Source organism: Rhincodon typus, chromosome 25 (genome assembly GCF_021869965.1).
Source record: "Rhincodon typus isolate 14 chromosome 25, sRhiTyp1.1, whole genome shotgun sequence".
NCBI lineage: Eukaryota > Metazoa > Chordata > Chondrichthyes > Orectolobiformes > Rhincodontidae > Rhincodon > Rhincodon typus.
The window spans coordinates 27440335-27457770 of NC_063356.1; the positions used below are offsets into that span (position 1 = coordinate 27440335).

Consider the following 17436-nt stretch of genomic DNA (forward strand, 5'->3'; position numbering starts at 1 on the left):
TTCCTGCACCTCTGATGCTGCTTGGCCTGCTGTGTTCATCCAGCTCTACACCTTGTTATCTCAGATTCTCCAGCATCTGCAGTTCCTACTATCCCTGGAATATTTGTCTGTAATTCTGAAGCACAATATAAGGATATTATGATTACACTTCTAACTGTCCAATTTTTGATGTTTTGCTTTCTCTCCCTTTTACCATAATTAGACTTTTCCATCACGACTGTCACAATCTTTGTATGATATTAATATGAGTGTCTATCTGGAACATTCAGTTCATAATTTACATCGAATCATAGAATACCCACAGTGCAGATGGAGGTCATTTGGCCCATCCAGTTTACATTGGCCCTCCGAAGAGCAACCCACCCAGACCCTTGTCCTCAGTCAGGAATGTACCCCACTTTCTTACCTGGTTTCTTTTTTCTTTATTCATTCATTCACATGATGAGAGCGTTGCTGGCTAGGCAGCATTTATTGCCCATCCCTAATTGCCCAGAGGGCAGTTAAGAGTCAACCACATTGCTGTGGGTCTATAGTCACATGTAGGCCAGACCAGGTAAGGATGGCAGTTTCCTTCCCTAAAGGGCATTAGTGAACCAGATGGGTTTTTCCAACAATCGACAATGGATTCACATCATCAATAGAATCTTAATTCCAGGTATTTATTGAATTCAAATTCCACCATGTGCCATGGTGGGATTTGTACCTGGGTCCCCAGAACATTATCTGGGTCTCTGGATTAACAGCTACAATACCACTAGGCCATCGCCTCTCCTTCTTATGGAAAAGTGATTTCTGTTAAGGACATAGCTAATTAGGAGCTGAAAGGGAGTGCTAAATGAGGAATAGCTGTAAACTGCTACATCCCCTAATCAGAGAAACATCAACATTCTTGTTAGGAGAAAAAAATTATTAAGTTCTTTGAAGGCATTGTATAAATGCATAATTTTTTGCTGATTGTAAAACAAGAGTAATTTATGTTATGCTTGATTATAAAAAAAAACGTTACAATGATCGGGAATGCATTGCCTTAAAGGATGACAGAAACAACTTTAATAATAACTTCTAAAAGAAAATTGGATAAAGAAGGGGGAAAAAAATCATAGGGCTATGGGGAAACAGCAGGGGAGTGGGGCTAATGAGATAGCTGAAGCAAAACAAAAATTCAATGTAGGCATTAAGGGTTAAAGGATCTCCTTCAGAATATTATGAAACTGAGGTGCATCAGGCATATAGCACACACAGCCAATAGTGTGCCCAAAGGCATCCACAGCCACAGCATCCTGAAATGGTGAAATGTACCAGAGAGGGAAGTAGACTAAAGATTCCAGCAAAGCAATCAAGAATAGTACGCATGTTCTAGTTTGATGACAAGGACCTCAAAAACATCCATTTCCAAAGTGGAGTAAGGATGTCTGCCTTATACATTGCAGAGGAACATTCTCACTACAAGTGCCTAGTTCAGCAAGAATGACAGTCAATATTTCTGAGCACAAGTTAGTAAAGGTATCACTCAATGTCAGAAAACTGCTGAGTTCACATACAGTTTTGAAGAATACCTGCACCAATATGAAGGATACTTGCACATTGTTTACTGAACACTAAATAACCTTAATAGGAGTAAGTACATTACAACAATTACCACTCCACCAAATATCTTGCATTGTCTTTGATATTCTTTGACAGACTGCTCTAGGTGGTCAGGAAATGAAAGAAGTTGGTTGCTGTTTCCATTAAAGCACTTATTCAGATGCAGTACAGCCCCAAGTAGGCATACCCTAAATATAAACACGTATCCTAGAAAATATTTTCTGTTCAAAATTCTAACAACTAATAGGAGAATACCTTCTGCAGTCTTGTGCCGAATAGCCTAATCCACTGAATGGTTATTGCACATAACAAATGCAAACAACAATAGGAAATCCTTGTGAACAAACAGAGCTAAGAATGGATAGCTGTATGTTATTGTCTCCAAACTGTTACACACTGGGTGCATGGGTCAGGAGAAGCAAGTGGCTTAGCAACTAAAGAACAGCCACGTTGTCCAGCATTGTTTCTGCCTCAGCTATACTGCCTGGGAATCTGAACAGATAGCTTCTGGTTGTAGAAGGTTTCAGTAACAGCAGAATCGTCAGAGGAGTCACTTGAAATATATCCTACGTAGTTAGACAAGTTATAAAAACAAATCCGCTAGCTGAATCATTGCAGATGGGGATGAATGTTATTTGCAATCAGATTGCCATGGCACATGCAGCTCCTAGTACCTCTGCAGTGGAGTCTTCCGTGGCAAAGATCAAAAGTGTGGATAATTAATCACAATTCTGCTTTCGAGCACTTGGTCTTAAATGTATCTGTATGTTTAAATTCAACCAGCTGGGCCATTCTATTGAAAAGTTGAAGCAGTGGTTCATGGCCCTCATTTTCTCTCAAAGGTCCACTTCTATTTACAATAGTGGATATGCTGAGGCAATCCCCAGCAGTCGGTGTACCATTAGCCAGTTGAGAAATGTACCTGTCAAAACAGGGACCTGTTTTATCTCCTAGCTGTACACTTTTACAATAAGAAGATATTCTAATATTTGAGACTGCTGTTCAGAGGAATGAATGTCCTTCATAAAATTGGGACTTTTGGAGAATTGTGATTGGAGGGTGATTCTCGTTGCCTCTGTTATTAGTACTGTTATTTGGTATATCATCAGTAATTATGTAAGTAATTATTTTGGTTAGTGATTCAAATTTGGCTGCTAACATTTCCACTTTTGATACCTAGTCTTGCTAATTAAGCAATGGAAAAATAATAATGCATACTGCAATAGAGTGGCTTTTAAATATTTTGTGTAATATGAAGGTTTCTTTTCAGCTATGTCAGCAATGTTTAATGTTCCTTTTCAATTCATATATTTTTTTCTAATTAGTATCAACCACATTTGAATTTTCCAACCTCATCTTTAATGTTGAGTGAAATCCAACTTGGGTTTTCTAAGCTCTAAAGTGGGAAAACTCAGTGGCTGGTCTTTGGGTAGATTTTCAGCAAGCTGTCCAAGAATGTTGATTTGTTTTGATTTTGTTCAATTTTAGTTCTTTCATCCATCATTTTAAGGAAGAGTCTTCAAATTTGGGCTTACCTATTAAGTACTATCTTTGAAATAATCATTTCTGTAAGCTGTCCTTGTTATTTATATTTAATATTCTGCCCTTACTTACCTTGTTGGGAACAGCAGCTTTGTACAACTATGGTACCAGTGCTTTGTAGGTGCCTGTAGGTGACCTCAGGTAGACAAACACGAGGCTGGAAGGACATAGCAAGCCAGGCAGCATCTGGAGGAAAGGAGAAGTCAACTTTTCGGGGATTACCCTTCTTCAGAATCTCACCCTTGGACTGTGACACTTTCCTGTTACATGGAGGCTACATGTTTGGCATTTGGTTTGACACCGATGAGGTGCAACCTGCTTCCTGCACAGTAGCCATAGCGACAAGGACAGCAACTGAATCTTCACAATCATGTGCAATATCATGGAATAGAGAAAATGGACTAAGGGATGTAACTCAAAGGAAATGATAGCCAATGCATAGGGTCTATAGGCCAAGGGTGACCTTACTTGACTTTAATTGTCAGTGCCTCTGTAGATTCAGGCTCCCATATAACCTTTCCTATTCAAATACCTGTCCAAATATCTTTTGAATGTCAAACTGTACCTGCATCTATCACTTCTTCTGACAGTTCATGCCACATGTGCACTACCTTCTGTGTGGAAAAATTCATCCCTCAGGTGCCTTTTTAAATCTTTCCCCTGTCACCTTGAGTCTATGCCCTCTAGATTTGAATTCCCCTAGCAGAGGGAAAAGACATTTGCAATTCACCTTATCTGTGCCCCTCATGATTTTATAAACTTCTATAAAGGTCACCTCTCAATTTCTTACGTTCCCTGGGGAAAAAAAAGTCCCAAACTTTCCAGCCTCTCCTTTTAATTCAAACATTCCAGTCTCAGCAACATCCATGTAAATCTATTCTGAACCCTTTTCAATTGAATAATACCCTTCCTATGGAAGGATGACCAGAACTGTACGCAATCCTCCAAGAGTGGCCTAACCAATGTCCGGTACAGCCGCAACATGATGTCCCAACTCCTAAACTCAATGCCCTGATCAATGAAGGCAATGTACCAAACGATTTCTTTACCATGCTTGCCAAAGATTTCTGCCCTCATTTGGCAATGAAGACATCACTATATTAAGCCTGTGATTTTTGTTATGTAAGAGGGTTTTCACTAGTTTAAGGTGGAGTTGCTCTGTGAGCATTGCATGAGCACAATGCAAGGTATCCAGGAAGCTGCTATGTCCTTTAGTGGTTTCAAATATCACAGGTGCTCTTTCCACCAGAGTGTCTTCAGCAGTTGGATCTTGGGAACCAGGAGATGCCTACTTGTGTGATGCGAGGGGAAAGGGGAGGAGGGGCATCCCAACATGCTTCTGGTGCCAGCAGTCACAGACCTGCCTGCTGGAGAAAATCAGGGTGGCTTTATCTTGGCACCCTTTACTTGAAAAGTGAAGCTTAGTAGGCTTTCCAACAAAACTCCTGTGCAAGCTGTACCTCCATATACATGACCACCGCTACCCCTAATCCTCCACCACCAAACCTCCTCCCCTTTAACAATTTCGGGCAAGCACCACATTCACAGCCCCACCTCCCTCATTAAAGCTGCTCATTCTAATCTTCAGAATAAAACTGACCAGGGATAATAGGGAAATCCAACAGGGTGTAGTTCGCATTGGCTTATTCTTTCATTCAAATGAATAGTATCAAAAGAACATTTGCAATGTAATTAGGACTCAAGTGAATCCTTTTACACAATTAAGGTGTTGTCCTTATAAACATTCTATTGGTTCTACCAGTGGCTTTACCAGAGCACAGGGCAAGTTGCTCATTTCCAGGGCAAGAGATGCCCCTGGGAAGCATCCTTTTAGATTTGGAGTCCATGAAGGCTCTAACAAGGACTGTGTACCTGAGCTTCAGAGGGGCATTTGGTCATCCACACAGCAAGCAGTGTGCACAGGTCTGTTGGAATCACAAGGAGGTGGAAGAAACAGAAGGAAAAGTGAGAAGAGCCCCCACTGTCATCAACACTTTCTTTATCGTCCTCATTGTCCACCTACATATCCCTGCTTTCCATGAATGCATTAGCTGCCAGTTGGCATTCTGCTGCCACAATTTGGTTGACATTGTGCAAAATAGCAGCCAGAGAGTGCATGCCGTTGGTGAGGGTGTGCGTACACTAAGTGATCTGCTGCAGCTGGTCCTCCCTCAGGTTGGCCACTCTATCAATGGACGCAGTCATAACTGTAGATGCCTGAGATAATAAAGCTGTCATGTTCCACGTGGACTGCTCCATTCTCTGAAAGGGTGCACACTGTCTCTGGGCATTCACATAGAGACTAATACATTTCCTGTAGCTGCTGCGTGAGCACCTGAGGTTCACCCTTTATGTCCAGTTGAGCAGAGCTTAAAGAGTCCTACACCCTCTAACTGCTCTCTTAATTGGTGTCCTCGTCTCCAGGGCAGGCTTCTGTTTACGTAGAGTGTGCTGCTCACTGTGTCTCTCTCAGAGACTGGAATTGCTGTGTATCTCTGAACTCATGGAGAACGTGTAGGAATCATATAACAATGCAACTTCAGAGAGTTAGTCTTCATCTGAGGATTCCTCAGGTTCATATCTCACCTTGTTTCTCAGATCTAGCAATGTAGCTGAGAGGTGAACAATGTGCATTACTGTTGACTGTATGTGACATTGGGCTCTAAGTTAGCGCAGGGCAGAACATGGCACTTCATGCATTGGGTGCATTAATTCACCAGGAGAGCAACTGGCAACGTTATATCTAATGTTCAGGTATTTGGACCAGCTCTATCCTTCCATCAGTAGTGGCTTGTAACTCTGGCAGTTTATAAATATTCTTCTCTATCAGAGTCCCAACACCTATTCTTGTAGTTGTGGGTCCTTCAGTGACAAAAGGCAGAGTTAGGATTCAGATAGATGAGGGGTGGGTGAACATTTGAGGAGGATGACTGTGAGCCATGGATATAAAAGGGTCAGGGGGTGAACGTGAACATTGTCTGTTGAACTGGAGATCTAAGGAGGAAGTTGGAGAGAAAGGAAAGCATGTGACAGCAAGGTTTTTTGTGTGTGGGGGAAGGCAACAAAGTTGAGAGAGTGAAAAAACAAAAGAACTGCGGATGCTGTAAATCAGTAACAAAAGCAGAAGATGCTGGAAAAGCTCAGCAGGGCTTGCAGCATCTGTGAAGCAAAATATCAGAGATAAGGTTTCAGGTCTGGTGACCCTTCCTCAGAACTTAGAGGAACTCAGAACAGTTCCAAGGAAGTGTAACTGGACCCTAAATGTTAACTCTGCTGTTTTCTTCTTCACAGATGCTGCTGGGCCTGCTGAGCTTTTCTAGCACCTTCTGTTTTTGAAAGTTGAGAGTGATGACTGCCTGCTGACAATTACAGGACACTCAGTGTCGTGGACAGTAAATCCTCTCCAGTGCTTGGTCCAGGTCCTAGGTACCATTTTTTTTAGCTGCTAACAGTCTCTGTGACTTTTTCAGCCATGTTTGCTCGGTGAGGCTGGCTAACCTCCTTCTGACACCCACAGGGAATAGATTTCCCTCATTGCATTAGTCTATTCAGTCTGTGAATTAAGGTCCATGTCTTCCTTCCATTATTTAAATCTTTAGATTGTATATCATTCACAAATCCTCAAATATTAAAGTAGCTCATGGCCATAGGTAGCAAGATCCAGACAACAACCAGGCTTGGACTGAAAAGTGATAAGTAATGTTTGTTCTATACAAGTGCCACTCAATGACCATCTCAAACAAGAGTGAATCCAGCCATGCCTCTTGATATTTAATGGCATTGTTGTCACTGAATCTCTCCTCTATCAGCATCTCGGGGTTACCACTGACAAGAAATTGAACTAGACCAACCTTATACCGTAGAAATGAGCAGATCAGAGCCTAAGAATCCCACAGCGAGTAACTCACCTCCTGACTCCACCAAAGCCTGTCCACTATGCATAAGGCGCAAGACTGAAGTGTGTTGGAATACTCTCCATTTGTCTGGATCGGTTCAGCTTCAACAAGCACAAGGTGATCACCACCATGTCTATTTGATTGGGACTGTATCTATCACCTTCAACATTCACTCTCTTCATCAGTGACACACAAGAGCAGCATCAGGGAGATGCTCAGCAACAACTTACTAAGGCTGTTTAGACAGCACATTCGAAACTCATAATCTCTACAACCTAGTAGGACAAGGGCAGCAGATACATGCAAACACCATCACTTACAATTTCATTCCAAGCCATGTACCATCTTGACTTGGAACTATATTGTCATTTCTTTGGTGTCTCTGAGGCAAAATCCTGGAATTCCCTCTCCAACAGAACAATGGGTGTCCCTCCATTAAGTAGTTCAAGTAGAGTGGTTCAAGAAGGCAGATCACCATCAACCTAAGGGCAATTAAAGATGGGCAATAAATGCTTGCCCATCTAGTGACCTTCCGCACACCCACCGCATCATGTGAATGCTTACAAGAAAAAGCTTGCTGTCACTGTAAGGCCTGCTAGAATCCCCTTGAATAAAGATCCTCCATGATTTGGTTAGCTCCATTAGCCACTTATCTTCCCAGATCAGCCTGAGAACCTAGAGGATGGATATAATTACTTTTCCCTGCACACAAAATAATGAATCAGAATTCTGACGCCAACTTGTCCCACTGATTGGGCAGGGATTAATTTCACAAGATTTTCTCCAAACTGTGAGAACTGTTTATCAATGATCAAACCAAACTGTTGAAATTTTTATGACTTGCAGCCAGGAGGATATGGCATTAAAGACTGGCTGACATATTATATTATAAGTAATTATCGGCTTAGATATTGTGGTAGATGTCAAGGCCCCTTCATCAGGTACATATGCAGGTAATAAACACAGCAATGTCAGAATCAGATCCAATGGCATGGCATAGGCAGACAATCATGAAATTGTGTCAGTTCCTCACAGAGTCAAATAAAGAGGCCTGCAGGTTATGGGGCCATCAGGGATTAGCATCTCTTCACTGATACTAGATCAAAATCCTGGAAACTCTCTTCCCAGTAGCATTGTTGGTATGCCTATGCCATGAAGACTGGAGCAGTTTCAAAAGACAGTTTACCACCATTTTCACAAGGAAATTAGGGATGGACAATAAATGCTGGTCTAGTGGCGATGTCCACATGTCCTATGAAAGAATTTTAAAAATCCTTTGCTGGAGTAGTGATGACTGTACTTGTAGCCTTTTTATCCCCACAGCCCATGGGAAATGGAATCTGCTGCTTTGATGCCTACATGGCCTGTGGGGGTCACATGGTAGTTGATGGGGTGGTCAGGGGTCATTCTAATAGAAATGGCTGTTACAAAATATTCACTAAAATAGAGCTTTTATTTGACCAGTTGGCTGCCACACCTCCATGGGCTGGGAAACCAACCTGATTCCTTGTCCAGTACCAGGAAAGTCCCCAAGAGACAGGACTGCATCACAGGATCATCCCAACATTTCTCCACCATTTGCCCCTCCACCTCCCACCACACTCTCCACCCTGCATCCAACTCTGTGGCAAAGTTCAGCCCTTTCTCTCAGTGTTTTTTTTGTTAAACTGTGCTCTAACTGTTGAATATTTGAAAGTGACTCACGTTTCAACAACCTTTCAGTGGAGAAATTACCAAATAAAGGTATTTCACTCCACTAAAATAGACAGACATCATATGAATGTATTAAGCAATCACAAGCTAATATTTGTACATTAGAAATGTCAAGGCCCATATCACTTCAACTGTTAAAAAAAAATGTTTTACCTTGGGTTTCAAGACTTTCACATAGTTCAGTTTTGGCTTCTCCATTGGGACGGAGATTTCCTTTCTGGGTAAACTTGTTGGACATTGTGGCCGCTGTCACTACAGCTTTTAGGCTGCGCTTGCGTCTCTGCACATTCTGTTCTGGGTGGAACAGGATGACATAAACCTTGGGCATATACAGCATGCCAAGCGACACAGAAGCACTCAGATTTATGGAAATAGTCAGAGTAGTGGTTTGAATATACATCTGGAAAATAGAATGAACAAAAATATACATTCTTCAGTAAACACTCTCCAATTGTATAAATGTATATTTTGCCTTGCATTTGATGACAGTAATGAAGACATCTGTTTGGGTCATACATGAATATTTGACTAATCCTACATTACTATACTTCAAAAGTACTTAATTGGCCATAAAGCACTTTTACACATCCTAATGCTCTGAGGTGCTGTTTAAGTGCAAGCTGTACTTTCTTGAAATCAAAACATTTGTTACTTTTCTATAATCCAATTTTCCCAGAGGATCTCCATTCTCATGTGACTCTGATCAGCTGTGTCCCTCTCTATAATGTCAATCTATGTGCTACAGAAGTAGTTAGGGAGGTTTTACCTTGCAGAGCATTTCAGTATTTTATTATGCTTCACTAAACAGATTGGTTATGAACTTATAAACTCGATCTCAATTAAGGTTGACAGTTTCAACCATCAGCAATTGTGAACCTGAATCCATGATCACTTGTTTAAGAATAGCACATCATTAGGAGCAGACTACGAGGTAGGACTTACTCTTCCTCAGTTCATTTAGTCTTGGATCATCCTGTACTAAAATATAAGAGAAAGATGACATTGAATAGTTTCGTTCATTGAAATGAATAGCTGTCATTTTAATTGCATAGCTAAAGTGAACTGGGCACTGGGATGTGTCAATAGAGATGCAGGTAGGTATTTAAGGGGATATTTTGGAATACACAGCACACACAGCTTTCTCATTTCCAAAGAGAAAGCAAAACTCCAAGGGTTCGACCCACGGTCTGTGATTAATTATAATGATTAAAGGTATTATCAAACTTAAATAAAAATCATGTAATTGTGCAAAGACAGGTGGAAGGTCAGAAGATTGTTTAGAATATAAAGAAGTACAAAAAATGACTAAAGAGAAACAGTATCTAGAGTACACCTCCTCTCACCCACCTTCCTGCAAAAAAGGCCATCCCCTATTCCTAATTCCTTCGCCTCCGCCGCATCTGCTCCCAACATGAGGCATTCCACTCACAGACGTCCTCATTTTTCAAGGACCGCAACTTCCCCTCCACAGTGGTCGAAAACACCCTCGACTGCATCGCTCGCGTTTCCCGCAACTCATCCCTCATACCCCCTCCCCACCATAACAACAAAAACAGAATCCCCCTCGTCCTCACGTACCACCCCACCAACCTCCAGATCCAACGCATCATCCTCCGACACTTCCACCATCTGCAATCCGACCCCACTATCAAAGACATTTTTTCCCACCCCACCCTTATCTGCTTTCCAGAGGGACCACTCTCTCTGTGACTCCCCACCAGCCCCACCACCCCCGGCACTTTTCCACGCAACCGCAGGACGTGCTACACCTGCCCCTACATCTCACCCCTCACCCCTCACCCCCATCCCAGGCACTAAGAAGACATTCCACATCAAACAGATGTTCACCTGCACATCTGCTAATGTGGTATACTGTATCCACTGTTCCTGTTGTGGCCTCCTCTCCATCAGGGAAACCGAACGGAGGGCTGGGGACCGCTTTGCAGAACACCTACGATCGGTTCGCAACAAACAACTGCACCTCCCAGTCACGAACCATTTCATCTCCCCCTCCCACTCCTTGAACGACATGTCCATCCTGGGCCTCCTGCAGTGCCACAACGATGCTACCCGAAGGTTGCAGGAACAGCAACTCGTATTCCGCTTGGGAACCCTGCAGCCCAATGGTAGCAATGTGGACTTCGCAAGCTTCAAAATCTCCCGACCCCCGACTGCATCCCAAAACCAGCCCAGCTTGTACCTGCCTCCCTAACCTGTCCTCCCACCTATCCACTCCTCCCACCTCAAGCCCCACCCCCATCTCCTCCCTACTAGCCTCATCCCGCCTCCTTGACCTGTCCATCCTCCCTGGACCGACCTATCTCATCCCTACACTCACCTTTGCTGGCTCCAACCCCGCCTCTTTTTGACCTGTCTGTCTCCTCTCCACCTATCTTCTCCTTTATCCATCTTCTATCCGCCTCTCCCTCTCTCCTTATTTATTTCAGAATCCCCTTCCCCTCCCCAATTTCTGAAGAAGGGTTTAGACCTGAAACGTCAGCCTTCCTGCTCCTCTGATGCTGCTTGGCCTGCTGTGTTCATCCAGCTCTATACCTTGTTTTCTCTTAAAGAGAAACGTATTCTTTTTTCACAATACAAGAGAAAGCTAGCCAGAAACATAAAAACACATAGTAAGATTTTCCATAATTTTTAAAAAAAGCTTTAACAAAGTGAGCATTGATCCCATAGGAAGTGCATCGAGGGAATTAGAAGAAGGATGCGACAGATCACTTACACAACTATTTTGCACCAGCCTTCACTATAGAGGATGAAAGTAACATCTCAGAAGTAACGAGAAATAAGACAACAGAAGAGAGAGAGAGAGGAACTCAGGAATACTAGCTGCCAAATAATAATATATTATGAAGCTTGGTTATACATTTTATGCTTTAATTCTAACTTTTGTAACTCCAGTTTAATTAATTTTTACCTCAAGACATTTTTACAGCCGTTTTTCAATTTCTGTTTCCCTGGTTTTTGGGTGAAACTCCCTACCTAAATGACTAGCCATCCTGTTTAATTCTTCCAATAATAGTGCCTTTAATTTTATCTAAGTTGTCTCATTCTGCTCTATGATAGGATTAACATCAAAGGTCAACATTTGAATATTACAAACACAACAACAGTCTCCATTTGCATTTAAATGAACTTATGAAGTAACAATTGAACTTCTTCCAATCTAATTCTTTCGTTTGCCTGTAAGTAACTATCTCGAACTCCAAATCCCAGGTTTGGTGAAGAGGGATGAATCAGTTCCCCTGTTTTTAACCTTTGGAGATGCAACAATTTTTTTTAGCATGCTGCTCTTTCTCACTTAACAAAGATAATGCTAGTCAAAATCAAAGAGCCAAATACAAGGTTTTCTTGAAAGGGGATTTTCTTTTTTACAACTTAACACACTAAAAAAAGTAGTGTAACATCAAAAATACACATAAAAACACAGGTGTAAAGATTACAAAGGAGAGAGCATCAAACACAAAAATAAGATCAGGAATCGGCAGTTTAAAATGTCTTTAGAGTCAGAGTCACAGTGTCATACAGCATGGAAACAGACCCTTTGGTCCAACCAGTCCATGCCAAACATAATCTGAAAATAAACCACTCCTGCCTGCCTGCTTATGGCCCATATCCCTCCAAATCTTTCCTATAAGGTTTTGGAGTAGATCTGTAGCTCGGGTTGTGGGTGTTGAGGTTGGTTGGCTCGCCGAGCTGGTTTGTTGTTCCGCAGACGTTTCATTACCGTGCTTGGTAACATCCTCAGTGCAACCTCTGATGAAGCGTCGGTGTGTTTTCCCACCTAGCTTTTAAACTCTGGGGTCCGTTGCGATGGATTGCCTTACTTCCAGGTTTCCTTCGATGGGACAACACCAAGATGCTGGGACAGGCTAGGCAGAGACAAGCACGAGAATTCCTGGAAGCATGGCCCTCCACGAAGCATGCTATTAATAAACACATTGAACTGACCCCATATACATTCCACTATGGAGGAAACCCTGAAGTGAGGTAATCCATCGCAACGACCCCAGAGTTTAAAAACCAGGCAGGAAAACACACCGACGCTTCATCAGAGGCTGCACTGAGGATCTTACCCAGCACGTAACGAAACATCTGCGGAACAACAAACCAGCTCGGCGAGCCAACCAACCTCAATCTTTCCTATTCATGCAGCTATCCAAATGACTTTTACATGTTGTAATTGTATCCGCATCCACAACTTCCTCAGGAAGTTCGTTCCACACGCAAATCACACTCTGTCTAAAAAATTTGCCTCTCATGTCTCTTTTAAATCTGTTTCCTCTCACCTTCAAAATGTGTCCTGGTTTTAAAATCCCCCATCCTAGGGAAAAGATACCTACCATTAACTCAGTCTATACCCCTCAACACCTACCATTAACTCAATCTATACCCCTCATGATTTTATAAATTCTACAAAGTCATCTCTCAACCTCCTATGCTCCAGTAAAAAAAGTCCCAGCCTATCCAGCCTTTCTTTATAAGTGAAACCTTCCATTACTGGCAACATCCTGGTAAATCTCTTCTGAACCTTCTCCAGCTTGCTAATATCCATCTTATAACTGGGCCACCAGAATTGGACACAGTATTCCAGAAGAGGCTTCACTAATGTCCTGTACAACCTCAACATGGCTTCCCAACTCCTAAACTTAAAGGACTGAACAATGAAGGCAAATGTGCCAAACACCTTTTTAACCACCTAGTCTATTTGTGATGCAAACTTCAAAGAATCATGTACCTGCACCCCTAGGTTCCTCTGTTGTACAATACTACCTAAGGCTCTACAATTAACTATATAAGCTCTACCCTTGTTTGTTGTACCAAAATGCAATATCTCGCATTTATCCAAATTGAACTCCAACTGCTATTTTTGAACCCATTGACCAATTTGATCAAGATCCCTTTGTAATGTTAGAAAACCTTCTTCAATGTCTACTATGCCACCAATTTTGGTGTGGTCCACAAACTTACTAACCATGACACTATATTCTCATCCAAATCATTAACATTAATGACAAACAAAAGAGGACCCAAAACCGATCCCTGTGGAACACCGCTAATCACAGGCCTCCAGTCAGAAAAGCAACCCCCTACTACCACTATCTGACTCCTGCCATTAAGCCAATTATGAATCCAATTGACAAGCTCACTCTGAATCCCATGTGACCCAACTTTACTAATTAGTCTACTATGTGCAACCTTGTCAAAGGTTTTACTAAAATCCAACTAAACAATGTCTACTGCACTGCCATCATCAATCTTTTTGGTAACTTCCTCAAAAAACTCAATCAAGTTTGTGAGACATGATTTTCCTCACACAAAACCATGCTGACTATTCCTAATCAATTTTTGCCTCTCTCAGTGTCTATAAATCCTATCTTTTATAATTCTTCAACAGTTTATCCACAACTGAAGTCAGACTCACAAGTCTATAGTTCACCGACTTTTCCTTATAACCTTTCTGAAACAAAGGTACAACATTAGGCACCCTCCAGTCATCAGACACCTCATCCGTAGTTACAGATGATGCAAATATTTCCACAAGGGATCTCACAATTTTTTCCCTTACTTACCACAACATTCTGGGATACATTAGATCAGGTCCTGGAAATTTATCAACCATCATATTCTTTAAGGCCTCCCGAACTTCCTTTTCTGTAATGTGAACTGTTTGTAAAACGAAGTTTATTTCTCTACATTCCCTATACTCCATTTCTTTCTCCACAGTAAAAACTGATGAGAGATATTCATTTAGAATCTCTCTCATTTTCTGGGGTTCAACACAAAGATGACTTCCTTGAAGTTTCAGAGGCCCTACCCTTTCTCTAGTTACCCTCTTGCTCTTATCATTTTTGTAGAATCTCTTTGGATTATCCTTAACCTTAACTGCCAATGTTATCTCATATCCCCTCTTTGCCTTCCTGATTTCTTTCTTAAGAATGCCCCTGCACTCTTTATATTGATTAAGAAATTGAGTTGAACAACATTGCCTGTATTTTATTCTTGACTAGAACCTCAATCTCTTTATTCATCCATTTTTCCTTAACCTTACCAGTCTTACCCTTCACTCTAACAGGAACATAATGCCTCTGAACTCGTCATCACACTCTTGAACGTCTCCCACTTGGCAGAAGCACTTTTACTTGTGAACATTCGACTCCAATCAACTTTTGAATGTTCTTGTCTCATACCATTAAAATTTGGCTCACACTAACAACTTTGACTTTTATGGAAGGCTTGTTCTTTTCCATAACCATTTTGAAACTAATGGCATTATGATCGCTAGACCCAAAGGGTTTCCCCATTATTACTTCAGCTACCTGCCCTGTTTTATTGCCCTAAAGGCCTAGTTTTGCTCCTTCTCTGGTAAGAGAACCCACATATTGATAAAGAAAATTTTCTTGAACACATTTGACAAATTCTGCACCATCCAAACTTTTAGCACTAAGTAGCCCCAGTCAATGTTTGGAAAATTAAAATCTCCCATTATCACAACCTTATTATGCTTACATATATCTGAGATCTCTGTACATGTTTGTTTCTCAACTTCCTTCTTGATATTGGGGGGCCTATAGTCCTTGAGGTGTTAACTTTTAACCGGAGACCATGGTTGACAAAATTTCTAGAAAGTTTTAAATTAAACACGTGATACAGATCTGAGTGATTTGTTTCAGTAATTTTGATATGATAATTTTAGTGCAGATTGAATCTTGGAGTTATTGATTAGTTCACTGAGCTCACTGGTTTTTCATGCAAATGGTTCATCTCCCTTCTAGATGACATTGTCAGTGCTGTGTAGCCTCCTTTGAAGCTCTGTTGTTCTGTCCCATTCTGAGAGCGGAACATTTGTCCAATTCATCCAACACTCTTTTGCCACTATCTCAATTTTCTGTTCCATTTCCTTTTTAAAGTTACTATTGAATATCTTCCACTGTCCTTTTAGACAGCGCTTTACAGAAATTTGGCATTTTATTCATCCATCAGGTTTTTATGTAGATTATTCATCCCTAGGCAACATAAATTATTTATGATGTAAACATTAAAGATAGAATTGGATTTACCTGAATTGATTAAATGTGTACCTACAGGACTTCATTTCACAAATAGGCATCTCAGTGATGAATTCTGGTCACATTTTTACAATGCTCTGTTGGCATGATACACAGAAAATATATAGTTGCATCTTCTTGCATGGAATATCTAGTTGATTGGCTGCTTACAGAATATGTTCATCTATTTACACATCATGAGCACTTCACCACTAGTATACATACTGTCAGTTTAAAAATTTAAAAACTGATAATTTTTTCATATTTGTTTGGGGCACACTGCAATAAGTGTTCAGCAAAATCTTATTTACTGTAACAATGAGCTAAAATTAGCCAAAAATCACCTGAGGGAGTTTTGTGGAAGTTCTCACTCTGTGAACTATAGCAAGTTTTCTCACATAGGTCTCTGCTGCTCACCTCCATAAGTATACACCATGCTTCCATGATGCCACTTGGGAATTATTTCACACTTGCCAGTGCTGAAACCTGTGGCATTCACATCATGGGTATTATATTCAAACACCCGCTATGCACTTCATTAAATGCTGACAGCCTGGCCTGAAGCAGCCATCCAGATCGGTGAGATGTCCACTCTCTGGAGGAACATGTAGCAGTGCCACAAGAAAGTGAAAGACCTTCTCCACTTTCCAAGGTAAATGCAACCATCTTCCCTCTGCTGCCTCATTCTTGCTGCAACAGTGCCATTGCACCCATCTCCCATGGAGCCTTATGGTCTACCAATCTCAATGTTGCAACAGCATCTTCCCACAGTGGCTCTCACCCACTCCAACTGTATAAACTAATGACCTTCCTGCCCTCTATGCTCACTGCTCACGCAGTAAAGCATCTCACCACTGGTAGAAGATCAGCCCCTTGACTGTTCATTTCTGCCAACATGACATATTGCCTGGTTGTCCGTCTGCATTAAAAGGCAGACGTGCTATGATCATCCAGGTTAGCGCAAAGGGAATGAACACTAATAAAGTAAGTTAACAGTCTTGAGACACACCATGTTCCAAGGCAGGAGATGGGTGCCTGTTAATGTGTGCAAAGTGACCTGGCCGCAGCAAAGTAATGAGGTGATGGTGAGCTCCAAACTGAAGTGCTGAACTGTATTAAAAGTGAGTTCCAAATGTGCCCTGATGCGATGGTGAGGCTGCTGCACTGCTAATTCCAACCTGCATGAATTGAGGGTGCAGGCAGGCCCTGCCCATGGAGCATGCCCTGAGGTCTTGGGGAATTCTGGCCAAGTTGGATACCTGTTGAGGAGGCTGGTGAGTTAAAGGCACAAAACACCACCACCAGACTCTGCTTTTGAGAACTGTCATCATCTATTTTTCTCCACTATAGGAGCAAATTACTGCAGATACTGGAATCTGCACTGAAACCAAAAAAATGCTGGAAAACACAGCAGGTCAGGCAGCATCCATGGAGAGGAACAACATCTCACCTTCAGATTAGGCACTTTACAATCTTCTGGATTTAATATTGACTTCAGCACCTTCAGGTTGTGAACTCACTCCCATTTTTTCCCTTTCTTTTAGCTTTATTTCTTGCATTTGCTGTCACAAAGTCTTCTCTCCCTCCTCCTACTCCAGTGGAATTGTCTGTCTTTTCCAATTTGGCAACTGTACACA

The 17436-nt window shown here is 41.6% G+C and overlaps 1 protein-coding gene across 1 annotated transcript in view; it reads right to left on the bottom strand.

The window, feature by feature from the left end:
* Positions 1-8773: 8773 nt before the first annotated feature.
* Positions 8774-17436, bottom strand: part of LOC109923503 (metabotropic glutamate receptor 4-like) — a 995260-nt gene continuing 986597 nt past the window's right edge. The window contains exons 10-11 of the mRNA XM_048611839.1: positions 8892-9138; positions 8774-8781 (exon numbers count right to left, since the gene is read on the bottom strand). Of these exons, the coding sequence (XP_048467796.1) occupies positions 8774-8781; positions 8892-9138 (255 nt within the window). The remainder of the gene's footprint in view (positions 8782-8891; positions 9139-17436) is intronic.